Genomic DNA, 27,112 nt, shown 5'->3' on the forward strand with positions numbered 1-27,112 from the left:
CTCTTCTTCCACTCCCACAACCTACCCCTGTGGCCCCGCGGTCGGGTGAGGGGACTAGAATCTTCTAGAAATGAAAGTTAAGTCGCCCAAGTCGCTGCCTCTTTCCATTGTCCTGTCCACCCGTTGTTCTCTCCTTCAGTGCGCATGAGGAAAACAACCGTCTTTCACTTTCTTTGCCATAGGAATGAAAGAGTCAACCATAAAGTCGTTCCCAGAACACGGCGCGGGGGAACAAACAGGCGTTTTACTTAGCCACCTAAAAAAAAAAAGCCGCCACCAATCATTCTCGTAAGCTAAGCCAATATCTGCTTGAAGTAGGCGAAATAACGTCATCAGGCTTCGACGCAGCACCGATAAGGTCCTCTAAACATGCGAGATTTCTCTGTCAGCCTGGTGTGGAAAGGCTGGTTATGCTAGGCAGTATAAAGGCTTGGGAAAGAGGAAAGGCGAGGAGGAGTAGGGGAGTTGGTATTTCTTCTGTGATCGCACTAAATTGCTGGGTGCTTTCTGTACAGGCAGGGGGCTCAACCATGGTGTGGTTCCCAGTACAGAGGTTAATGCAGCCTGAAAAGGGTATGTGAAGCTTTTCGGGACAGAGGCTTTTCCTTCTAAAAAAAAAAGTTTCCTTAGTCTTGGGGAGGGTGAAGACTGCTTGCTCCGGGCACCCACTTGGACCTTTCTAAATTATTAGATATCTATTGTTCCCTCTTTCGATTGCGTATAGCTCGGGTTAATTTCGGTGGTGAACCACAGAACGCTGATAAGGCCATATTGGTTTAACTGGAAGATCTCATGTAAAACCGGAGTAGGTTTTCAAAGGGGTATAGTTGCTAAAAACAACTTAAACTTCTACATTTATAACTGAAATCATAAAAGAGAACACCGTTTTAAAAGAATATGCTCCTTTTAAGTCTAAATAACTACCATAGTAGAACTTGTCACGTATTTTGACACTCTTCGTGGCTCAAGTTACTATGGCCATGATTTGGAAAAGTTTATGTAGTTACATGCCTTTGCATGGAAATTTATGAGGCTAAAAAGTGTTTTACTCTCCTGGATTACTTCTTAATGTGCGTCCCCTGGATTACATGTTAATGTGCCTTTCTGTGGGACTAACTGGCCCTTAAATTCATTCAAACTTGTGGTTTCTTGAAGGACTAATGCCCTTTTTATTGTTCCCTAGACATCAGATAAGGTGCTTCATGGTCACGTTTGAAAATTCTGGCTCATCGATGTGTACTTTCCCTATATATTTGTGCAGTTATATATAAGCAAATAAAATTATTCATTGTTGCAAAGTCTTAGTCTTATGTTTATCATACTTACTGTGAATCACTGACCATTGACCAAAAAAGCTTCCACATCAGAAGGAGTAAATTTTAGTTACATATTGATCTATGTTATATGTTTTAATTGAGAAGAGTAAGATAATTCTAGTTCTTAACATATTTTGATTCTGTATTATATGTCATCTTCTAAAATATAAATGTGGAAGATACTAATATGGTAAACTCATGTCATACAAAGGTATGCCACCACATCTCCAAAGCTTAAAGGATGCTACTTTTTAAAGCTTTTAGTATGCTTTAATTATTCCTTTCTAATGTAAAAAGAAACCAAAACATTTATTTCCTAATCTTATGCAATTTAAAATATGGCTAGCTTCACTGAAATTAGCTATTTAGGCATGTCCAACTTTACATAAGGTCATATTGTAATTGTACACACACTTGTGTGAGAATTTTCATTTAAATCTGGATTTAAGGCTAGAGTCCTGAACATCCTTTCTGGGGCTGACTGAATGTAGTGGGAGTTGCAGCTGATTAAGTATATATAAGACCAGACTGCAAAAAAGCATAAAAATATACATGGGCTTTTCTTTTGAGTAAATCTCTTTCTAGATAATAGTAAAGGTTGCAACCCCCTTCATACTTGGCAATTTGGCTCATTACATTCTGTGGGATCTACTTGGTAAATATGCATAAGACCAAGCTACTTGGTGGCAGACTTAATTATATTTTAGTTAGAAATGTCCTACTAAAATTTGAGTATATATTGTATAGTATAAGACTGAAGAGCTGTAATCCCAGGCAGATTTGATAGGAAATAGTAATTAGGGAGTTCCCAGTGTCTTGCCTGGCAGGTAGTTGTAGATGTAGTTTCTTCCACTTTTCTCTGCATTGCACTCATAATGCATCATAACTGGTATTTTTATATATACATTAGGTTGTTGACTGTTATGATTTTAGTAGTTTATTCAAATGTTTTAGTACATGAAACAAATTCTTTCCAAATAATTTTTTTTAATTCTGAAAACACTCTTAAATTCCAGGGTTGTATCATTAGTCTATTGTTAAAGTGCATTGAGAAGTGGGCTGAAAAATGTTTTAGTGTTAAGTAATACTCCTACAGAATTCCAGATAAAGAATCACTGCAGTTACCTTTCAGAAAAAAAGTCTAGAATCCTCATGAAATGCATATTACTAAAAAAAAAAGAGCAGAATTACATACTTGACATTTCCATTTTTTCTCTCTGTGTAGCTTCTAATACAGAATTCAGTTCTCACCATTTGTTTTGATTAGACATCATATATAATTTTTGTGAGCTAAATGCATCCCTAAAATACGCACCCTTTCATTCCCTGAAATGACTGGTTCCAGTCTCTCCCAGGGAAATGTTTTAGAGACTTTCTAGAGGATACCAGGTAACTTTTTGTAAACATTCTAATGTCACAGTTAGTGCTACAGCCAAGGCATTTGCCACCTTAGTAAAGGAAATAAACTGAGGATAGAAAATATTTCGGGGAACAATTATAGGCATGTTAAGACAAAAAGAGTTCTACAGCTTCCAACATTCCCCAGCTGGAAAGTTGTAGGACTTATGTCTTTCTAAACATGCATTCCCCTTGTTCTTAAACTTATTTCTGAATGGCAAAAAAAAGACTTTTTGCAATGGCATGCTGTCTAGAACTCATGTTTATAAATAAATCTTGAAGTTCAATACAGCTGTTTTCTTTTAGGCTGCAAGTTCTGTTTCTTTCGGAAATTGTCCATTCAGCCTGTTCAACAGAGGAAGATTCCAAATAGATACCTAGGTCAGCCTAGTCCTTTCACACATCCACATCTTCTCAAGCCAGGTAAGTATATCATTGCAGTACAGTTCTAAGTTTATGTACTCAGTAATAATCATATGCAGTGAGATTTGCACTTAGACAAATATGTATAGGAGTAAAATCAGCAATACTGTTTTTTAACTCTGTTATATTACTTTAAAGAAAAAACACAGAAAAGAAGGCAATTATACATCTTTTGTGTAATTTCTGCTTATGACCCCTTATGTTCCAGCTTAAGTAACATTTCCTGAAATTCCTAGGGTGCATCATCCCTAGGTATGCGTTTTTTGAAGCAAACATGACATGCAAACTAGGTGATTACAGATAAAGCTAGCAAATTAATCCTATGTAAATACCGCTTTCGTTTAGCTGCAGTAACAAAAATGTCAGTATATCTTCTGGGTACTTGGGTTGATGTTACACTATAGAGATTGGTATTGGAGTGACATCTGGACTGTGTAGGGTTAGTGTTTTTACTGACCACCAACAAAGCCTCCCACATTTACCCTGGCTTGCAGTCTGGTGAATATAACTACTTCTATCTGGAAGCCAGTTCATACCAGCAAGCCAGTCAAATATTTTTGGTTAATGTATTATGTTATCATCTACTGGGGCAGCAGGTAGACAACTCTGATTTTTAAGCCAAACTGATTCTCATATTTTAAAAGTACTTTTCTATTGAAAAAAAATATTTTAAATTCTGTTTGGCTAATGCTCATAAGTATCATTTGCAGTTGTGCAACAAGTCTTTGAAAGGTTTACTAAGTTAATAAGTTGAGAGCCATTCTGGTTAAGGGAATAGGATAGCAGTTTCAGGTTTAGCTCTGGCAACATTAAAAATCAAAAGTAATCTTATGATTGATTAAGTTTGCTGTGTATTTATGAGTTTTAGATGAACTTCTGACTTTCCATTCCTTGAAAACATAAGGCAAATCTTACACAATTAGACTGATGTACTGTCTAGTTTCAAACTATAGGCACCAATTTGCCTGCAGACACTTTTCTTGGAGATTACAAGTCTCCTTGATCCTCCTGATTTTTAGCTTGAGATTTTTTTAAATTGAGAGATTGGCAGTCTATAAATGAAGTGTTGGCCTTTGGTACTATCTTGATTTCCAGGAATGGCTCTGCCCCCGCCCCCCAGTGATCTGTGGCTACATCCTAGTGCTTCATTTTAAAGTGCATCCTCCTGACTAGAAAAAAGAAAAAAATAAGTTGATGGGTAATGGAACATGTCCTGAGAAGCAAAGAGGATGTGGTTCCTGTCCTGTGTGTGCATTGCCTGTTTATGGGGAGTGAGTTGGCATGATTTTTATTTTGCCTGAGTTTTTGTGTATGTGGTATGTTTTGCCTTCAGTTTTTGAGAAGAGCCATTTATCTAGTGGAAGTACCTGCTAATGGAAGCAGGGAGGTGATTTTCACAGATTCCTCCCTTCCCAGGCTGTTATCTGTGCCTATCCCCCAAACACTGGAACAGATTTTTAGGCATGAAGAGTCTGGAAAGAGGATTGAGGAAAGTTGTTTTCCTCCTTTTTATTAACAGGTGCTGAAGGTGTCCTTTCCTTGAGCAAAATTCAATTCACTGGACCCAATCATATTATATATGAAAGAAAAACCAAAAATAGAGCTTGTCTAAATGAAATAAGCAACTGAACATGATATAGACCTAAAAATTTGAAGATTTTAACAATAACAATAAAATGCTGAAAGTGTGATCATAAATTATTTGGAAGGATATCTTTTATCTTCATTGGAAAATGCTTTCAAGTAAGTTTGCTTAAAATTGTAGTCAAAGGGTTCAGTTCTCCCATCAGTCATGTAAACATTAAATTCCATTAACTGCAATAAGGTGTATGAGTGAGTAACTATATACAGGATTGTCATTTAGATTATACCAAGAAAATACCTTACTTGCAAACAGCAGCTCTTGTGTCTTCAGTCCAGTTTTGTTCAGACTTTTGTCTTTTGCACTTTGCATTCTTTGAAGATAAATGTGGATGAAAGATTAAACCTGATATTCCAAAGGAGAGAGGTTGCAGCTATTAGGTACATAGCTTATAATACTAACAATAGTCCAGCTTATTATTCAGTTAGACGTTCTGTGTTTCTTGAAGACATTGTCTTGAGTGGTCAAATATCCTTTCTGACATCACTCTGAAAGGGAGCAAGCAAGACTGTTCTTGTCTGTTCAATGTCCAGAAGCTATAAAAATTTATTATTTCAAGTGGGTTAAAGGTTACCTCTTTTTTTTTCCTTCCTTTACTACTCACATGATGATCTGTTTTCATCATGGGGGTAATATTTCAGTTTAGCTTCTGGAATGACTTGAGTTCAGATTTGTTTAACAATTTTTTTTGCATTCATGTTAATAATTGATGACTTAGGGTGAAATCTTGTAGAGATGTCCATAATCCTCCAAAGTTGGAAGATTATAGGCATTGTGTGCAAGGTAGGAGAGTTCTCCCACCACTCTACAAAGCACTTAGTTCAGAGTCTTGGGGCCATAGGATTGCTTTGCCCATTAATTTCAAATGGGACATCCCCTGTGCATATAGCAGAACATTATGGTGAGGACATAGAAAATTGGAGTAGGTATAGAATATTAATGAGCAGGAAGGGCAAAGTGAGGTGTAAGGTAGGGTCAGGTGAGAGTAGTAATAATATATATGAATGGAAATTTGAGAATAACCTCAAGTTTTTGAGGTTACCAACATGGCTAACTTTATATTTTGAGGTTACTGTAAAATAGTAAAAACCAAGTTCAGCAACATGAAAAGGTGGATTTGTACTTTTGGTTTCTGTTCGCAGGAGAAGTAACACCAGGGTTGTCACAAGTGGAATATGCTCTCCGTAGACACAAACTGATGGCTCAAATACACAAAGAGGTGCCAAGAATGGACCATACAGTGATTCTGCTATCCAATCCCACCTACTACATGAGCAATGATATTCCATTCACCTTTCACCAGGACACGAACTTTCTCTATCTATGTGGGTTCCAGGAGCCTGATAGTATCTTAGTTCTGCAGAGTGTGCCTGGGAAACCCTTGCCATCCCACAAAACCCTGCTCTTTGTCCCACGACGGGATCCAAGCAGAGAGCTATGGGATGGGCCTCGATCTGGTACTGATGGGGCAATGGCTCTCACAGGTGTTGATGAAGCATATACTATAGAAGAATTTAGGCACCTGGTTGCTAAACTGAAAGGTAAGGAAAGGAAAATGAAATATGGAGTGATATGAAATCTAGAAGGGCCTATGAATTCTTGTGACTGTTTACTAGCAGGCAAAGGGTAGAGTGGTAGCAAGAGATAATGTCACACCTGTAATTCTTATGTTATATTTACTATCACTATAACCAGCTTTAGAAGGGGAAAATGTGAGAAACTATATTATCAACATTTCAGATTCTCATGTGGCTATTTATCACACATTGGTAAGTCATCTTAGACAGTACAAAATTAATGAGTGATGTCTTCAGAAAATGTTATTTCATTTGTCCTCTATTCGAAGGAAAACCTTTAGGGGGTCCCTTTAAGGTCACTCTCTTGGAGGAGTGACATACTTGCAAGGGAACCAGATATTTTAGGTTTCAGTCTTAAACATATTTAATAAGGAGTAAGCCCTATCAAACACAATATGGGTTACTTTTGTATAAATATTCATAGGCATATGCTATTAAAGGATAATTTCTTGATCTGTTGAGGTCCTTGTTATAGCATCTCTAATTTGAGGTTCTCTAATTTGGGATAATTTCCCAAGCAATGAGATATTTAAATTGTAAGAAACAATGAATTTCTGCTATAAGATCATCTTTGCTATGTTTTTGTTTTTATTATACATATGCAGGTTTGATTTTAGGAGATAGCAATAGGGGTTTTTTGCTGATTCTTTTCAGACAATTTTCAAAATACAATAAATTCAAGACATAACTTTCTGGACATTATTTCCTCCTTGAAATGCTATTATTTTTTTCTTTATCAGTTAATCCTTCAATCAGTGGTCCTCAAACATTTTCAGGCTACTGCCCCCTTTCCTCTTGAGTGACAAACATAGCACCCCCATGCCTCTTTCTTTGTATTAGGTCTATTTCTCTACTGCAAATTTAAAGCAACCAATCACCACCCGTCTGGATCTTTCCAGTGCTCACTTTGGGAATCACTGCTCCAAACCATCAGTTGTATATCATTCAGAGGAACTTGCAAGTTCTGAATTCCCCCAACTATGTTGAATAATTAAACTAACATGTTTGTATTCTGTTCACAGATGAATCTAAAATGGTTTGGTATGATTATGCTAAGCCTGTGCATCCACAACTCCATTCTGAGTACCTGCTGCACATGGCTGAGATCAAAGCTAGAAGCAAAAACCGTATCCAAGCCATCAGGCATCTAGTGCAAAACTTACGGTTGATCAAATCTGCTGCGGAGATTGAAAGGATGAAGATTGCTGGCAAGTTGACATCACAGGTATAGGACAGTGAAATAATGCTCAACAAAATGCTAAGAGAAAAGCTGTCATGGTAGTAGAGCTCCTGCTAAAAGGGACATGAGATGCAGAAGTCACTGGGCTACTTCTGGTAGGTTCCATTTGGAGACTGGTTCTTCTAAGTAAGTCATCCCAGCAGAATATTGTATTCCTGTATTTCATGGGAAAGTTTTTGTAAACAAGTATCAGAACCTAATTGCAATCTTTTATGTCTAACACAACATGAAAGATCCGGTGCTATTCAGCCATTAGCAGTATTTATGTTGTACTGGAGGGAAACCCATGTTATGTGATGTCAGCAGTACTTGATAGTTATGACTAGTGGCACAATTGTTGGTTTCCACTTGTGCAGCACCATTAGTACTAGCAACCACACTGTTGACTGCTTCTCAATAGTATTAGTCTCAAATGAATTACTGCAACAAATAAATTAAGAAAGAACTAAATAAACCTGTATTCCTTATTGTACTTAGCTGCTCCATTACATAGCTTAATTAGAGCCAAATTCATGAAATCTGGTAACATCATGTGGCAAGTTTTAGAATTTAATGATTTCAAACAGCTGTTAAGGGCATTGATGAGAAGCAAAAGTGGCTTTTAGAAAACTTTAAGAATTTGTTATGGAAATCACTTAGATACCTTGAGACAGGAGTAAACAAATTATGTTTTCATTTATCTTCTTTGACTATAGTCTTTTTATAATGATAAGGTCAAAGTTAGTAATTTCTTGGTAATTTTTTTAAGTGGAAATACTATAACTAGAATTACTGGCTAGTGATGCATCAATAGTTTCATTTGAAGCTGTAAGTGAAACAGTGCTGGGATAAAAACCTGCATGTGCCATTTTTTCAGATCAAGCACTTCATACTTGAGTCATTGGACATTAATAGGGAACCGCCTCCCTTTGAGAAGATTGTACTCATGCAAAACTTACTAAAGGAAAGCTATAAAATGTAAGATATACAGCTCTGTGAAAGAAAAAGAAATTAATAAGGATGTTGTCACAGAAACTAGGGAGAAGATTTCAGAATATATAGCTTCACATTTACAAAGAGGAAGTTTGCAGAACAATCTCATGCATGTCTGCTCAGAAGTAGGTTCCACTGAATTCAGCAAAACTTATTTCCAGTTAAGCATATATAGGATTACAGCCTAAATATTTTATTTCTGTAAATGTAATGGAGAACAGTTTCAAGGTATTGTACAGATGGTGTGCTATCTTAGACAGATGTGTAAAATGTATAGCACAATAGGTTTTTGGGGAAATTTAATGGTAATTACATTGACTTAAGTCAGGAGAGGAGAACCTCTTCTCAGCCCAAGGGCTGAATTAAATTTTGGAGATGCTCTAGGCACCATGCTCTTTTGGTGATAAGAAAGTAGAGGCAAAGGCATAAATGCTGAACACCATCATATTCTAGCTTAAAACTTTTACTGCCAGTAATTAAACCTTAGGCAGAGTATTTCAACCTTTAGAATGGAAGGAAACTGCTCAAAAACAGTTAGCAATTGGAGTGAAATAGATTGACCAGCAAAAGGAATGTGTCCATTAGGAGAACCCTGGAAGGCCTGATTGGGGGCTGGAAGTAAATTGTTGCATTCAATACTGGGAGAAAGTATATTTGTTTATAGATAAAATGATATTCTGGACAATTGCACTAAATCTCTAGTATAATAATTGACAATTCACTAAGGGTGCAATCCTATGGCCTTCCCGCAGTGTCCAGAGGGTCCATGGGATTTTTCAGACTCCCAGTTAAGAGGTCCTTGAATATTGAGCTGGTGCTGCAAATGAAGAATTCACATTTAACAACAAGTCAAGCTGGAAACCTTGCGGGCACTGTTTGTTATGTGTGAACTCAGCATCAATGGTGAAGCATGACATGTTTAATTTCCATGAAGCTACCTGGAGGAACAATGTTGTAATGTTTCTGTACCTCCTCATGGCTTGTCCTTATGTTTGGAGTTACAATGCTTCCACGTGGTTTCTACTTTTCTTCCATTGTGTTTGGTGGCAAGAGCAGCTACAACTGCAGCAGATGCACCAGCATCCATTTTTCACTGTCCTTTTCCACATCGCATCTGTTGAGGCAGCTGCAACCACTCTCTGATTGGCTGCTTCACACTCTCTGTCTTCCCTGCCAACACACTCATTTCCAATGCCCAACCATGGCAACAGGATTTCACTGGCAGCGGAGCATTGAGCTACAACGTCTTCAGCAGCAGTGACTGCAGACACAGCCATGCTTTGGCATGGCTGCCTGGTTGCTGCCTTGTGCTGGAGTGGTGCTTTGAAGTGGCACCGTGTTTGTGCCACTGCAGGAGCCAGTGGTCTCCTCATGCAGAGGCTGCCCTGCACAGGAAGAGCACACAGGCAGCACATCGGACTTTGCTAACAGGGTGAGGATCCAAAGGAGTCTGTGTCTCCTGCCCTCTGCCCCACTCGCATCTTGTGCTTAGGATGTACCACAAGCCCTTCTGTTTCTCCCACATTCACAGCTTTGGGACTAAAGTTTCCTGACAGCCTGACAGGAAGCTTTCCCAGACAAATGCCCAGCCAGGCATTCTAATGGAAGTCTGCCCAGCAAGAAGCACTGTCTCCATCTGTGGCATGGGTACCTGCACTGAAACCTCTGTGCACCTCACTGCAGGGGCAGCCTCTGGCAGCACATATAAGTCTTGCTCATAAGGAGGAGCATGGACACATGTACAGGGAACAGGGATAGAGGTGCGTATATGGGTCTGTGTGCTTATTCACTTGCATGGTGTGTGGCAGGAATGGGAAGCGCTCTTGCAGTGCTACTCTACAGCAACAACACTACTCTAATGATTAGGCAATCACTTTACTGAGCAGGGAAAAAATCCACGAGCAGCCTGCTAAGGCCATGACCAAGGGAGTACGTGGGCCAGTGAGGGAGAAACAGACAAGGTAGGCAGGAGTTGTACATTCTAGGAGTGATTTCCATCTGCACAGGCTGATGGGGTATGTGCCACCTTTTGGAGAAAGATGGCAAAACATGCAAACCATGCGTAATAGAAAATAAAAAACTGTGAACCTAGGGCACAAGTTGAAATACCATGCTCCAAGGAACCACGTGGCATTGCTTAGCATTAAGTGTGAACATGGCCAATGACTTTTACTAATGAGCATTTGCTTATTTTGGAGCAGTATTCAGTCATATCACCCAGCCTTTGCTGATTCCATTTATTTTATGGCAGTGACCACTAATGAAGCAGGGTTTTTGTTTGCATAAATAACCCCAGAAGCTAGCAGAAAGGCTTGTTCCTGGATTGGAATGTGTCAGTGGTACTCCCTTCTCCAAGTTCCACTAGTCTGTCTGGTTCTATAAATTTTATCTTTTGACAGTGTGTTGGGCAAAGAATGGGGTTATGTCAACTAGTATTTTCTTTTGTTCAGGGTTATTTTAGAAGGGCAAAAACTGCATTGCATGAGCAGTTGATTCCATGAGTGCTCAGACACAATAGGATATTACCCAAAACTTTGAACAGAAAATGCATAAGAATGGAGTGGCTGAAATGTTGTATTTCTAAGTATTGCTTTGTTCATTATGTAGTAAATATTTAGATGAGTTTTGTCAGCTCCTTTCCTTACAATACATCACCCTTCTCCGATGTGACATCTGCCATATATTTTGGTCTAAAATTCCCATGACATGATTGTTGAGCATGCTATCTGGGAGCTGTAGTCCAAAACATCTGTAGGGTACCACGTGGAAAAAGCTGCAATAGGTATTTTATTACAATATTATAAAAACATTTTAAAAACCCCCTCAGTGGATTGTAGATAATGGACTTAATTCAAGCATCACATCAAACTGTGGTCAAGGAAGTCTAACCATTGTTAAGTGTGCTGTTGAAATTGAAAAACCATGGCTTGCATTTGGCCACTAAGTCAGTATCCAAAACCAAGCCTTTGGCATGTAGAAACTGTTGTTTGTGCCAAGTCTAGTTTGTATGATGCTTGAATTGCCAGGTCATAGTGATGCTGCTATGTAAATACTGGAATGATTATATGAAGTTGAGTGCTGAGATTATAGGAAATGAAATGGGCAAATCACTCTAAACTGTGGTTTGAGATCTGATCTCTGATTAGCACAAACCATTATGTGGTGCTGTTCCATTGAGCCATATTCTGGTGATCATACCTAAACAGGACTTCCATTATAAGGGAACTATTCCAAAACTACTGTCACACCCCTATCATCCTTACTTGTGAAAATGCTGAGTCACAGAAACCAGTAATCTTAATGAATGAAAAATGTACATACAGGAGAAGGTACACCAATGCATGTGATGTTGTGTTACATGGATTGTAGCAAGTGCCTTGGCAGCATTTCTGAATAAACACTATCTCAGATCAGGCAATTAAATGCCATAATTGAGTTATAACTTTCATAAACTTTTAGTATGTGTCCTATTTATGCTCTTTGTAATTTCTAATTTGTGATCTTCAGGTTTTTAATTCTGGAATTGAACTCCCAAGCTCCCAAGAAATAAAACTTCTTGGGAAGTTTTATTTCTTGGGAACTTGTAGTGGCCATTAAACAATCAAAGCTTGCTGACAAAGTTGGAAATCACCCTTTTGTTTTGTTCAGAAATTATCAAATATGAAAAAATGAATCAATCCTTGAAAAAGATTGATATGTTTATGAAGAGTTGTTCCTGATTCTTCTGTAAGTGATAATAAAATGCCTTTTAAAGTATGTCTTTATCTTGAATAGTTTTGACTTAACTGTAGTGAACATAAAAGGAACCTATTCCTCTGTTTCAGAATACTTGTTCACCAGAGGCTCTTATTGCTGCTTTTTGACAGGCATTCATAGAAACAATGTTTGCAAGCAAAGCCCCAGTAGATGAAGCATTTCTCTATGCCAAGGTATGTGTTTTGCTGAGTCATGGAGAATCATTATAGTTCCCCATTCAGTTGTTTTCTGCATTGAATTATTGGGGTTCTTCCAAACAGGGGATTTCTAGCTCTACTAGTGAGAAGGTATTGTGCAGCTATTTCTTCTTTTATCTCTTAGCAGATTGTCTATGATAAGAATAAAGCTAGAATAAGCAGTGGGAAAATCACAGAAGACTTACCGTTTGAAGAAAATATCTGGTGCCCCGTAACATACCATAAATAAGGCAGGGCAATGACATCTTAAAAACTTCATTTAGTAGCATCATTAAGTTTTGGTTCCATGCACAGCTACCTGCAAGCATGTCCCAGTGAAACTAATAGGATTTGCCTCTGCATAGTCATTGATAAGACAGCATTTATTAGCTTTTCATCTGAACAAATAATGGGAGGTTAATCAAACATGCTAGAGCTAATTATGTCATCTTATATCTACTTACAGCAAGCTGTTAGGCATGTTAGGATGAGACTGGTGAAAGGCCTCCTATCGCTGACAAGGATTTGAACTGTTTCTCCAATACTGTATCTGCAACATTAGATTGCTTTGCTCTTCTGGACACAGGCAGAAAAGGACTTGCTTAGAAATTTTGAATTTGAGCCAGAAGTAACAGATTCCCTTATTTCTGACTTGATCATTTCAGTTTGAATTTGAATGCCGAGCTCGTGGTGCTGACATTTTGGCTTATCCCCCAGTAGTTGCAGGTGGCAACAGATCCAACACCTTGCATTATGTGAAAAATAACCAGCTTATCAAGGTAATCACATGGATGTTGACCTTTTTTACTGAAACACACTGATACATCATTTCTATGAAGCCATACAAAACTAATTTGAAAAGCTTTATTCCAAACAGTATGTGCTGCTTTTGACAACCTGCATAGCTCTGACATCTGTTTTTTGAGTGGGTATCCATTCCATTTTTAGCATAGTTAAGGGGACATGAAACAGATCTGTGGTCCATAGTGTGCCTTGACAATGAGTAAGCTGTTGTGTGGCTTTGCAGTGCTCTGTGCTTGTTAGGCATGCATAGATTGCTTGATTATCCAAAGTGGGGAACCACTTTTATCTTGGTCATTGTTCCTTTTACAAAAATCATGTGATATTTCATTCCAAACCTGCTATTTATTTGCAAACCTTCATATTAAGATCTTCTGTCTGATGCCAGAAGTCCTTCAAAGGTTATTTATTTATTTAAAACTTTTATATGCTGTTACCACATGCCTTGGCATCTCAGGATGGCTCACAAAGTGTGTGCACGCACATAAACGTGCAGTTCTAAAAAGCACAGTTTGTTCATAGAAAAAAATCCAAATGCTTTTATTAGGATCAACCAAAGTTTATTAAAACATGCAAGCTTCTGAGTTTTCCAAAACCTTTCAGGTAGAGTGGTACAAAAAACATAGGTTGGGGGAACAAACAGAGAAGTTCAAAGATTTAGCCAGATGCAATGGCAACAAGGCTTACAATTTAGATGGACCCAATCTCCGAGCAGAAATTACAGACTGAATGCAGTAAGGCATTGCAAGTATCAGTTTACACTGATCCATGCATTTTGGGAGTGAGAAGTAGCAATGGTCAATCTCCATTTCTGAAATATCTAGCTATAACTCTGAAGTGCCTTTTGCTTTGAGCATAATACACAGGCTCCTGAGCTGGCACAGGTCCGAAGTGCAGAGAAACATGTTATTACAACAGGCAGAGAGTAATTTTAAGTGCTGCGTGAAATTTAAAAAAAAAAAAAACAAAATTGTGAGTATTCTTTTCTCCCCCCCACCCAACTTCCCACCCCATTTTGTGGAATTTCAGTTGGTTCTAATATACAAATTTTTATACTATGAATTTCTGTTCATAGTGTTAGCATACGTATGTATACACCTTAATGTGTGTACTCCAAAAACATGGAAATATTAAGATTATTAGTGGAGGCTTGTGGTGTGCACATGGTGGGCTGCATGCTAAACTTAGACAAAGTGGGAAAATTAACTTAACTCTAACAAAAAGCATCACTCTTAAGGTTAGGATAAGGCTATCAGTGGTTGGTACTCCTGATGTCTGTATGCTTTGTGTCCTACTTGTGGGTTTTTCATAGGCAAGTGGTTGGCCACTGTGAAGAGAATGCTGGCTGTGATGTGTCCTTGGTCTGATCCATCATGGCTCTTCTTATGTTCTTAATATACATTTTAACATTATCATAAATATTTTTAGGAGAAAAGATTTGTTTGTATAATACCCTTGGACCTGCAGCGAAGTCTCTTATAGTACCTAATAGCATCAATAAAAAAGGAAAGTTAGAAAAGAGGGATTATAGTTCATGCTGGGGTAATGACAGGATAGACTTCAAGCCTACACACAACAGGAGTTCCAGTTGCAGAAGTGTAGCCACTTGAGACCCAGAACAAAAAGATTTAGAGTGACATCAGGAAAGAGAGAGGGGAGGTTATATTAAACTATTTCAGAGAAGGGAGAAAACCCAGGGCTTAATTTCCTAAAAGTTTACAAGGCTAGGTGGAAGACTGACCTCCTTAGGCTGGTTGAGAATCAGCATTAGAGTAATTGAAGGACAAATCCAAAGGCAGATCAAGAAACAGGCAAAGATCAAAGGCAAAGTTTTAGTAGGAAAATAGAAGGGTATCTTAGAAGAGAGGTCTAAGGTATATTCAAGATCAAAACAGGAGGGAACAGTCAAACAGAAATGTAGTCACAAAAACAGTCAGCAGGAATATAGAAGTCACTAACAAGGAGGTCCAGTCACAAAGCAAGGTCAAGGCACTGGGAGCTGAGGAGAGGTGTTAGTTCCAAACTGAGAGCTGATGCAGGCAGAGTTCCAGAGCCCTACCCAGGGTGCAGCTGAAGTTTATCACAGGTTTATGTAAAAAACACTTTATCAGGTGACCAGTGGAAGTTCCTCTTAGGTTTGTGTGAAAAAGTCCTCATCAGGAGTTCCATATGCATGAGATGTCCAGTTGCTCTGCTCCTTGTGCTGTTCACTTCACCTTTATGTGGCAGCCTGGTGCCAGCAGATTCGAGGGCTAGGTGGATGCTAGGCTTCCACAGATTCTGTGTGGGATGTATGGCCCTCACTGATCTTTCTTAGGGTTTATTTCATGTCACTTAGTACTGGAGGAACTGAGGTAGTTTCCCTAGAGTTGCTAAGGGTGCCAGCATCAGGATGATTGACTCTGCAGACTCAAAATCATCATCCTGGCCTAAGTTAGGGATGACAAGTTCTTGCTTAAAACCCTACAAAGTCTCAGCAAAATGTCTTTAGCTGTTACCTTAGCCACAGGAAGAAGGAATCACTGAATTTAAAGCCAATAATCCTGAACTATCCTGCTGTCCACAATTGTGAAGCACAATTGTGTATGCAGTGTGAAAGTTCCACAAGTATCTCAGGGAGGTGGCCAAGAGCCAGGTATGGCAGTACCAGTGAAATGGATGTTTCCTAAATGCACCAAATGGGTGCAAGTATGAACAAAGGACACAATAGAGTTGATGACTTTTGGTGTGCTCCAGTTAGGTTAAACAAAAGTTTCAATAGATTGGCTCAGAAGAATGAAGATTGCTTTGGGATGTTGCTGTCTATGTGACTAAATTTTGGCAGGCTAGTTCAGTATTACAAAGCCTTGTTTTCAGTGGCTAATCAAAACAAAAGGTGGGTAGGTTGCAGGTGCTTTAACCTGGATGAACTCTAACAATTGCTTACTGCCTATCTGGAGGTCCAGAAACTTCAAGGTTGCGCCATATTTCCTGTCCCATTTTTAGTTTGGCCAGTTACCTCCTGGATAGCATAATTAGGGTGGCCTTCTATAACTCAGGAAGGTATTTGCATTTACCTGGAGTTGCTGTTGTTTTCCTATCAGCATTTAGCAGCCTTCTCCAACATGGTGACCTACTGACGTTTTGAACTTCCATCAGATTCAGCCAGTATGGGTGATGTCGGGAATGCTGGAAATTGTAGTCTCTGAAATCTGGAGGATACTAGGCTGGGAAGCCTGAAATAATACACAAGGGTCATGAACTTTGAATACATCAGACACTAGTAAACTGCACATTACTATATTTATTTATTTTTATTATTTATTATTTATTAAAACATTTTTATGCCGCCCCATTCGCCGAAGCCTCGGGGCGGCTCACATCAATAAATTAAAATAATTATAATATAAATTAAAATATAAATATAAAATTAAAATACAACAGTACAGTATAAAATAAGCCGCCCTGGCCAGATAAAACCAATAATGTTAACAGTTAAAATGCCGCTTGAATAAAAAGGTCTTCGCCTGGCGCCAAAAAACAAATAACGTCGGTGCCAGGCGGACCTCTCTGGGGAGCGCGTTCCATAACTTAGGCGCCACCGCGGAGAAAGCCCTCCTCCGAGTACCCACCCTCCTAATTTCTTTCATGGAGGGTTCCCGGAGAAGGGCCTCCCCCGCCGATCTCAAGGGGCGGCTGGGCATATATGGATGCAAGCGCTCCTTCAGGTAACCTATAGGAGATTTTCATTCCTGCATGTCTCTATACTTTGTTACACAGTCTTCCATAACTAAAGGATAATTAATCCAAGGTACTAGGGTAATGGTGGCGAACCCATGGCATGCGTGATGCAGTGGGCACGCAGAACCCTCTCTGTCTGCATGCAAGCCAAGTCACCCCAGCATCGCCCCAGCAGCCAAGCATTGGATAACAGTGCACATAGGGGCCATGCGCATGCTCGGAAAGGAGTAGCAGCGCTAGGCAATGATGTCACGAGCCACAACTCATTAGCCATGACTCATCTGAGCTTTCACATGGCCGGTCAGTGTGCTGCCAAGGATATGCCAATACTGGCTGTGAGTTTTAATACATTTGTTTTTAGTAACGCATGATTTTAGCTTTGCGTTTTCTTATGAAAAAATGAAATTTACTATCTAAGATTTAGCAGAGATGTTCTAATCAAGAGACTGAGATTCTTTTAATGTTGTGTTGTCCCCTTGGCATATTTGAATCTGGAGCATCATATTTAGTGGTTTTTTATAAATTAAAACCTCAGTATTCAGGTTTTATTGTAGTGTTGGCACTTTGCGATAAATAAGTGGGTTTGGGTTGCAGTTTGGGCACTAGGTCTCTAAAAGGTTCACCATCACTGTACTAGGGTGATGCTAAAAAAATATGAGGATAAAAGGCCTAATGATTGAGCTTCTTAGTAACGGTCTTCAGTCAGTATAAGAAGTTTACAATGTTTCCAAATTTTATAGAATTCATGAACAGATAAAAGAGCACCCTTGGCTGTAAAAAGAACAAAGCTGGTATTTATGGTAAATACAGTAATCACTTCAGCAGGGTTGTGATTTAAGCACAAACCATTTTTCATCTCAGCTATCTAATTGATTTGCTAGTAGTGGATAATTGGATGATGGATCACTGTAGCAAGCTGTAATTCGTATAAACAACTTGACTCTTTCATATAATTGTGAAGTGGCTACTTGTCTAATCTCCTTATGTTAAAAATGTAAGTGTTGTATTGGATCCGACCAAGGTCCATCTAGTACAACATTCTACTCACACAGTGGCCACCAATCTGTGGACAGGAAACATTCAAGCAGGACCTGAGTCCTCAACAACTGGTGTGCACAAGCATACTGTCTGAATCTGGTAGTAACAGGCAGCAGGACTGGTAGCGAATGATACCTTATGCTCCATAAATCTGTCCAGTAACTTAAAATTAGTAGCCCTTACTAACTTGACCCAAATCTCCCATTAGTTAGTTTCATGGGATGATTATGGATTCTAGTATCATATGAGAGGGAGAATGACCTTTTAGTATGACTCCCAATCTCAATGGCAGTAGAAGGATTGTCATCCAGAGATTAGGATGCCTTTGTTAGGTCTCCAAAGGACTTGTCCACCAGAGGTGTCTCTGCCTCTCTGTTTCTCCAGGTCAGCAACCTTAGTTTCAAGGGAATGAATTTGTTTTCTAAGAGCCAGGAGGAAATTCCACATACCCATACCTTTTATCTAGCTGACGGATAGTCATACAGTTGGCAGCACATTGGATAGCACTTTTACACCTGCTGGCTTTCTTCCTTCATAACTATGGTTTACTTTTACTTGAGTTTCTTTACCTGGAAAGCTTATTTACTTTCCAGGTAAAAGATAGGGGATTACTTTTTTTTAGTTACATATTTATTGTTTTTTACTAGAATAAGGCAGGAAGAATAGATTGGCTAATGCCATAGGTGCTTAATTCACCTATGTGCTGAAATTTTATCACTGGTCCTCAGTTGCAATGTCACTGGGACGCCTGCTTGCAGAGCTGGGCATCCTTGCAAGCCTGCCTCCTTGCATAGCTCTAGCTTGCTTGTCCCAATTGCTGCTGCAGCCAGTCAAATTAGAAGTTCTCATTTAACAAGCAAGGGAGACTGTTATTCAACTATTGGTCTGCACTAGCATCCAGTGAGTGCAGACTTAGGTCAGCTGAGCCCAATGAGAGTGGAGACTTTTGCATCATCATCATCATCATCATCCAGGGCAGGGGACAAATGGTCAATAGATTGATGGAGGGGTCAGAAGATAACAGACAGCTGGAGCTATCAGGAAACATAGAAATAGAAAGAATATAATAACTAGGTGATTGAGGAAGGGATGTGGTTTGTCTGGAACAGTCCTTTGCAGTGCAAAAATCTTGCCTAAACCTGCACCAGCATAAATTGGACTGATTAAAAGTTACCATGTATTTTGCTTGGGCTTATTAAATTGCTGTGACATACATTAGAGTGGGAGATAAGGTTGGCAGGAAAGGGCATGACTACAGTTTCAAAGTCCCTGGGCTGCTGCCAAATAAAGAAGCATAAGTAGCTTATCTCACTTTCTAAACAGATGTTTAAAGTTGTATTATTTTTTTAAAGTTCTGTTTTCTATTTCTAGTTGAATGATATCCTGGAATGCTAAAGAATTGTTTTTTCTTGTGTCCTAGGATGGAGAAATGGTTTTATTGGATGGGGGATGTGAATCCTCCTGTTATGTAAGCGATATCACCCGCACCTGGCCCATCAATGGCAGGTAGATTCTGCTCACAGAAGGGGAAATAGGCTGTTTTTAAGTGCTTGTGAGAACTGTAGCTCACAAGCTTTTAAACATTCTCGTGGTTATCTCTGGGGGTAGAATCCAGATATAATTTTCATCTTACTTGCTTTCTTGTTTTTTCCCAGAGTGGCTGCCTTCCCACTGTCTCACAATATATTGTGAGCCACGCAGAGAGCCTTGTGGCTAAGAGTATGGCATATAACTCATATAAATTTTAAAAATTCACTGTGTTCTTCTTCCCTGCTTAACTTTGTGGCCTTTTGCTTTTATAGAAAGATTACTGTGTTTCACATATTCTAGTGTGAAAATGTGTTGTAGTGATGGCTAAGTGTTGTAGTGATGCAGAAACACTATGCAGATAATATTGCATAGTACTATTCAACATCAGCACGTAGATAGGGAAAACATATCTTGAATTTCACATTCATGTCAAAAACTTGAAAAGCTAGACTTTCTGAAGAAGTGATCCAAGTCCTGTTTTCTCTTTAAAGTGTTGATTTTCAGTGTGTGGGGAGGATTTGACATAGAGGAATATTCAGAATATGCAGTCTTCTCCCTGTATTATGCAGTGGAACAATCCTAGGAAGGCAATGCCACATAATTATTTTGAAAATGTGGTGTGGCCCTTAATTGGTAGTTGTCCTTCCTGTTTAAATCCCACCAGAGGTGTTATACTTTTGCCGCTCTTTCTTAGGTTCACCAGTCCCCAAGCAGAGCTGTACCAGGCTGTACTGGAAGTACAGAAGTCCTGCTTGAAGCTCTGTTCTCCAGGTGTGAGCCTAGACAACATCTACAGTCTCATGCTGAACCTCATTGGACAGAAGCTGAAAGATTTGGGGATCCTCCAGAAAAACATCACTGAGAACCATCTTTTCAAGGTACATAGATTTCTTATATCACTCTCTCTTTGGTCTGCTCCAAAGGGTGAACTGGCACTTCAGATGGGGCCACTGAAGTTTGAATTGCCAGCTTCTTCCCATATGGCTGTCAATCAGCTTTCTTGTATTGTTGCAGGTCTAAGTGGGATGTGTCCTGTAAAAACAAGCCCTGGCAGCACTGCCTTTTTCATCCAGCAGATGGCAGAACATTCAGATTGCTCAAGGCATGCAATTGTTTAACTCTTTGACAAGTGTCAGGAGAAGAGATGAGACCATACTAATTTGTCACTGAGATCAACAGACGGAGCTGCTAGACTGAGGGAGGAAAGTGCCTCATTTTGAAATGGAGGTCAAAGTTATGGGAGACATTTTATCCTCATCAAAAGTGGCAAACTAGCTATTCTGGAAGTGTCTGTTAATGAATCACTTTGATTATGTTTAGCTGAGTAATGCAACTTGCAGTAGGTGTGTTTTCCTTGCTTTGTTCTCTGATGGACAGATAAAAGTACAAATAGTATTTCAGCAGAGTGTACATTTAATCACCTCTCCTTGGAACGTTTAGAGTGATCAGACATGCACGGTAAAAACAGCCATATTTCAGAAGTAAATTTAAATTCCTTTTTCAAAGCATAGGAAAAGTGCAAATAATAAAGAGATCTTGATATGTGTCTTTACCAAAATATATCCTCTCAATGAATACATAGGAGGGGGCTTTAACTCAGTTACAGAGCACATGTTTTGTATCATCATTATTATTGCTATGCATATAGACCCTGTCTTTCTTACTCTTGTAAGGAACCTGAAGTATGCCTACAAGGTTTTCCTCCTCTCCATTTTATGCTCACAACAACAGCCCTGTGAGGTAGATTAGGTTGAGAGTCAGTGACTAGCCCAATGTCACCTTAGAGAACTTCATGGCCTAGTAAGGACTAGAATCCGGATTTCTGAGTCCCCAGACCAATACAGTAATCACTGTGCCACACTGACTCTTTGCATGTCAGATAGCGCCAGATTTTCTGCCCTTAAGATTTCCAGATAGGGCTAAGAAAGACCTTTGTCTGGAATGCCACGCAATATAAGCAATAGCAAACTAGATGAAACAACACTGTAATTCGGGCTAAGGCAGCATCTATTGTTATGTTAATAGAGATGATGCATCAAAATCTATTTTAGGTGGCAAAGGCAGAAAAGGGTTATCTTTTATGGTAAGTAAGGCATAAAGGTATGATGTCCAGCCAGGGTACTACTGTAATTTAATGTGTCTAATAGGACCTTGGTGTGGGCAATATGTAGTGAGCCTAGCATGAGGAGTGACATTGCCATAATAATACTATAACACAGTGGTAACTGTGTGTCTTTGTATGCACATACTACTGTGAGTGAAGATTGTGAAAGCAAGACAGTATATGGTGGGTCAAAGACATGTGAGACTCTAGAATATGATTCCATATATGGCTTCCCAACCCTTTATACCAGTGGGGACTGGCTGAAGATTGTTGGAAGTTGTAAAACTGCTTTCTATCCAAACATGCATAGGATTGTGTCTTAAATCAGGGTACAATTCTTTTCTAGATTTATCCAGAATAACTACAACCCCCGATTCTATAGTCAGTCACTAATATGGGTCAGGCACCTCACCATCTACATGCTGCATGCTCTGAAAGAATTAAAATAATCCAGCATATTGACCTGTCTCATGAGCTGTAGAGACAGAGCTTATGCCATGCTACCTCTTAAATGAAGGAATGTGTGGAATCTAGCCCACCACAGCCTGGAATAGCCTAAAGAAGGAAAATGACAGTTAAAAGAAGTCACAGCCATGATTAGAGATTTCCCTCAATGCTCACCCAGTTTCAGGGGTAGGAAGGGAGCAGTGGGGAAGTATTAGATACAGTCCATAGCTACTGTGTCGTATGCTGTTGCCCTTCCTTGAGACACTGTAGAAATTGGGGGAAGAAGCTTTTTAGAGGGATTTGTGTACTGAAGAGGGGCATGTGCTTGTATAATTCCTCCTCCACCCCTCTTCTGGGAAAAATGAGTCCATGGAGTGACTTCTGCTCTTTCCTATTCCCCTACTACTGCCTGCATTGAATAGTGGAGGAAGGTGGTAAGCTTGGTATCACCCAGTTTGCTGTTAAGAGGGTGTCACAGGCTGAACTGCCACAGTGAATCAGATAAGTGATCCTCCAGCACAGAACACATGGCTGCCAGCAATGACCAGGACGATGTTTCAGGGTGGTCACAACCACAGGAAGCATGAAACTACTGAGGCACGAAACAGCATCTCAAAATGAATGCACCACATTTGGTTCTCACAGCCAGTCCCTACTACACTTCAAGCACTGATCTAGTTTGTTTAAAGGCCATTGAGCTACTTGCCATCACAGCAACAGTAAATTGTAAATTGTAATGGTTGATTATGTGTTGTAGAAGAGGTGCTTCCTTTTTATCTTAAACTAGCTGTCTAAGGATTTTGAGGCAGGACTTCAAACATTTTTGCATTCTGAGTAGGTTCAGATGCAATAAGGCAAATGAGAATTCCCTACCTTTTTTCTTTGCATTCTGTCTCCTAAGTTCTTGCCCTCCTTCCTTCAGAATATAAAAATGAGCAGTAACAGTTGCTCACCTAACTAGAAAACATAGAGATTGAAAGGAGACTCATCATATTTCTGAGGATGCTAGGAACAAGGAACAATGAGTGGAGATGGGTGGAGCCAGGGGTCAGTCTAGAATCTAGACTCTAGATGGCCCGGGAGACCCTTTCTGACTCACTCTGTTTCTATGTCTACAAACCTATTGTAGTTATATATAAGCAAGAAAACACTTGTGTATTTAAGTTTCAATGTACGTTTTCTTTATCAGACGCTATGCTGAAAAAGTTTATCTACCTTGCATCCCTCCACATTTTGTTTGCTTTAGGAGCATGTTTATTGCTTTCTAGGCTGTTCAGAAATACTGCCCACATCACATAGGACATTATCTTGGAATGGATGTTCATGATACACCTGATATATCCCGATCAATCCCTCTCCAGTCAGGCATGGTGATCACCATTGAGCCAGGTAAACAACACATTAACAGTATGAGAATGAAGAGGGAGAGAGTGTGTCTATCTGTACATGTATTTGGATATGGGTGTGTGTGTGTACACAAATACACTGACAAAAACGCACACATGTGTGTCATGTGTTCATAGAATTGCTATGTAGTTGCTATACATGGTATTTTCCTAAGTTACTGTCTTGCATTTTTATATTTTTCAAATTTGTTCCTAGCTTTTAACCTATTGTGAAGAGCTAGAAAACATGTAATCCAAGGATGGTCAGCCCACCATGTGTCCCACTTAGTTTCAGAGCTAAGTTTGCCTTTTTAGACTGTTGTCATTGGTTTGCTCTAGAAACAAGCAGAACGTTGCTGATTTTGTTTTTGCTGATGCTAAAAATTCAGCATGCAGTGCTTGAGTGTGGCCCCCAGAAGGGTTGACATTGGCTCACAAAGCTCTGAAGTTGTCCACCAGATAAAGGCAACATCTAGTAAAACCTTTTGGCAGTAGCATAAGGCTCTAAAGGCAGGGGTCCCATAATACTATGCAGAACACTGTGTGCATTTTCAAAAAACCCGGAGCTCTTAACATATATTATTGCTGTAATAGTTAAAATAACACTGTAAGGTAGTCCTGGTTAGTTCATTAAAATCTCCTAAGGAAGGACATTTCTCAATTTTATTCTCTAGTTAGACTGACCATGATTCAATCACTTAACCAACTTTTCTTTTATAACAAGTAAATTGGTAATACACTTAATGAGATTCCCTTCCCTTCCCCACAGAAAGAAAGCCTTTTCATTGCTGGGGTTCTGCATCATGGCTATGTATTCAGGTTCATTGTATTCAACTAATTCATGTTTGCCTCTTAACAATGCATCATCTGAAAAGAAGCCATTTAGTATGGTAGTGCCCATCAGTTTCCAGAGTAGATATGGGTAACTTGCCTTGATCTTTTAACCCTTCCTTTATAAGGACAAGGAGAGGTTTGCAGCTGCCATTTTTATTCAGGCTTGCAACACTGCAACACCTTGTTGGTTTCTGCTAAAAAGAACCAAGGTGTCATAATCCTAGATCAAGATCCACAGCCAACACCCCAGTGCTGTGAGGGTGAGTGAGCAGTGACTGATCTCTCCTTGGTCAGAGTGTGGGTTAAGGAAAGGACTCACAGGAGTTTAAGCCTATCACTGTTTTGGGAACAAGTAGCCACTATAACTTGCCTGTGGAAGCCTTGTTTCTGTGTGATTCTTTATAAAGAGGCAAATGTATGAATCAGAACTAAGGGCTGGGAAATTCTTCCTACAGCATCTGTTTTTCTGTGATTGAAATATGTTGCACATATGTTTCAGTGCATGTGGTATGTAATTGAACTCGCTTTTCCTCCTGCCATTTTTGGTCATTTGGAAATTATCGACATATCCTTTCTTAATTTTCATTACTCGTGCCAGTGGGAAGATTGTTGAACAGCAGGACAGATGATAAACCAAGAGAATCTGTATGCTGCCCCAAATACTATCCTTCAGATTCACACACTCAAAACTGGAAAACTCCCTTAGATTCGAGCAGGCTCTTAGTGCTTTAAACAACTCTATTTGTTGAATGTTCTTTTTACTCATCTATTGTTGCATTTGCAACTTGATTTTAACTATATTATAATATATGTGCTTAATATAATTTATTATTGTTTTATCAAGGTTTGTTACAAATTACTTGAGTGCCATTTTTGAAAGAAAGTTGGGGTACAAATCAAATAAATCTTGAACATGTCTTTATAAATCATGTTGTGATATACTACAGATTTGCTGCATAATTTGCAATGTAGGCTTATTAATTTTTGGTTGTCATCTTTACTTCCAGGCATCTACATCCCTGAGGATGATGTAAATGCCCCTGAAAGATTCCGTGGCATAGGTATACGCATAGAAGATGATGTTGTTGTGACAGAGGACACACCATTAATCCTGTCTGCAGACTGCCCCAAGGAGATCTATGATATTGAGCAGGTCTGTGGCTGCAGCCTTTGACTGCTCTTCACAGCCTTTCATACCTTAGTCATGTGCAGATCAAGAAACATGCTCTTTCAGACAAAGGCCACTCCTTTATAGTATCTAACAGATTTATATGATTGCTATTGTGGGTAAAACTACTTTTGGGAAAAACATTACCAGCAAGGAATTGTGTGTAAATATTTTAGACAGCAAGAATATGGTATTTAAACAGGAAAAATGTACTTAGTAATTTGACAAGTATTCTAAGTTGATGCTAATGCTCAAGAATCTATACGCTACTATTTAGACTTTTTTGCCCTTGTGTATATACTGAAATTGTATTGTTATTTAAAATGTGTTTTCAAGTATAAACCAGTTGTTAATTTGGTTCTTGGACTGCGGGCTAGGGCAGGCCTGGACAAAAGGGCTTTAACTTTAAAAATTTATTGATGTCAGTGAATATGTAGTATGTCAATGAAAGCAAATAACAGACTCGTTCTGTGCATAATAAGGCATGCTATAAGAGCCCACTGATCACAGTTGATTTAAAACAAACTTAAGTCCATATAGAATTGAACATCTAGATTTGTCAGTAATAAACAAAAAGCAGTTTTAAGTTGGTCTGTTTTCAGGATGCTTGCCACTGGATTTGGGTTGGGGTTTTTTGTTTGCTTGTTTTTTGTTTTATTCAGCCTTCCAGCATTTCCTTGATTCTTTGAAGAGGGTTTGGCATAAACAATGACATTTTAGGGCAGCCTTTTCCTATTCGTTAGATACTAAAGAACAAATATTTGCACCTTGCATTGAGTGACTGGGATCCTAATTTTCATTCTGTAAACAGCTTAATTCAAAGATAGCTTTCTGGCCACCCACTTCCCTTGCATCCCCTGTGTTTGCTGAAAACCTTACTCTGAACATTCTGAAAGCCTTGAGAATGATACAAGTATGGATTGAATTCACACAGTATAACACCCTATTGTGGGTAACAAGCTAAGGTGGGTTGCCATTTCATGCAGACCTGGACTTTGGGGCAGTGAGCCACCCCAACAATCCATGGCTTGTTCTGAGGGATGCAGGACACAGGATAGGCTTTTGTGCTGTCCATACCTGGCGGATGGATCCTATCATGGGTCCAGGGAAGTGACAAGTGAGCCACTCAGCTGCAACCCCCAGCACTTTGCTGAACTTGCCTGTTCCCCTACCAGTGACAGTCATTCCATCAATGCCCAAGCAGCACTTTTACATGATCTTCACAAGTTAGTTCATACCACTTTGATTTTGAATGCTTTTGAGCCACCAGTACTGTTGTCTTTTTTTCTTTCAGCGCTTTTTTTGATGTCTCCCAGTGACAGCCTCTCCAAAGTAAACAAGTGGTATATTGGAACATCTGTCACTAGTTCACCCTTTCTTTAAAAAGTATGTCTCAGAAATGCACACAAATATTTTGTATCCTTTAAAAATTAATATATCAGGTCTGTCTTTCAGAAGTGTGCAAGTGCACACCCCTGACTAGCCAGCGTGTGAATTCTTGCATAGTCAATGTCCTAGTAACTATCAGTGTCCTAGTAACAGTGTCCTAGCTGTGCAGAAGGCAATATCCATGGACACTGACAAA

At 39.2% G+C, this 27,112-nt stretch overlaps 1 protein-coding gene across 3 annotated transcripts; it reads left to right on the plus strand.

The window, feature by feature from the left end:
* Positions 1 to 383: 383 nt before the first annotated feature.
* On the plus strand, positions 384 to 25,869 carry XPNPEP3 (X-prolyl aminopeptidase 3). Of its 3 annotated transcripts, XM_044454957.1 has the most exons (11): positions 384 to 573; positions 3,021 to 3,137; positions 4,657 to 4,880; positions 5,922 to 6,320; positions 7,379 to 7,581; positions 12,435 to 12,497; positions 13,166 to 13,279; positions 19,480 to 19,565; positions 20,284 to 20,467; positions 23,409 to 23,529; positions 25,367 to 25,869. In XM_044454957.1, exons 3-11 carry the CDS (start codon positions 4,871 to 4,873, stop codon positions 25,531 to 25,533), a joined length of 1,347 nt encoding a protein of 448 aa, XP_044310892.1. In that variant the 5' UTR covers positions 384 to 573; positions 3,021 to 3,137; positions 4,657 to 4,870; the 3' UTR covers positions 25,534 to 25,869. The 3 variants fall into 3 exon arrangements, with proteins under 3 accessions (XP_044310892.1, XP_044310891.1, XP_044310893.1); XM_044454956.1 differs by lacking the exon at positions 4,657 to 4,880; XM_044454958.1 differs by lacking the exons at positions 4,657 to 4,880; positions 23,409 to 23,529; positions 25,367 to 25,869 and adding an exon at positions 20,604 to 23,402.
* The last annotated feature ends 1,243 nt before the right edge of the window (positions 25,870 to 27,112 follow it).

The sequence above is a fragment of the Varanus komodoensis genome, unplaced genomic scaffold, assembly GCF_004798865.1.
Source record: "Varanus komodoensis strain SLA01 unplaced genomic scaffold, ASM479886v1 scaffold8, whole genome shotgun sequence".
Classification (NCBI taxonomy): domain Eukaryota; kingdom Metazoa; phylum Chordata; class Lepidosauria; order Squamata; family Varanidae; genus Varanus; species Varanus komodoensis.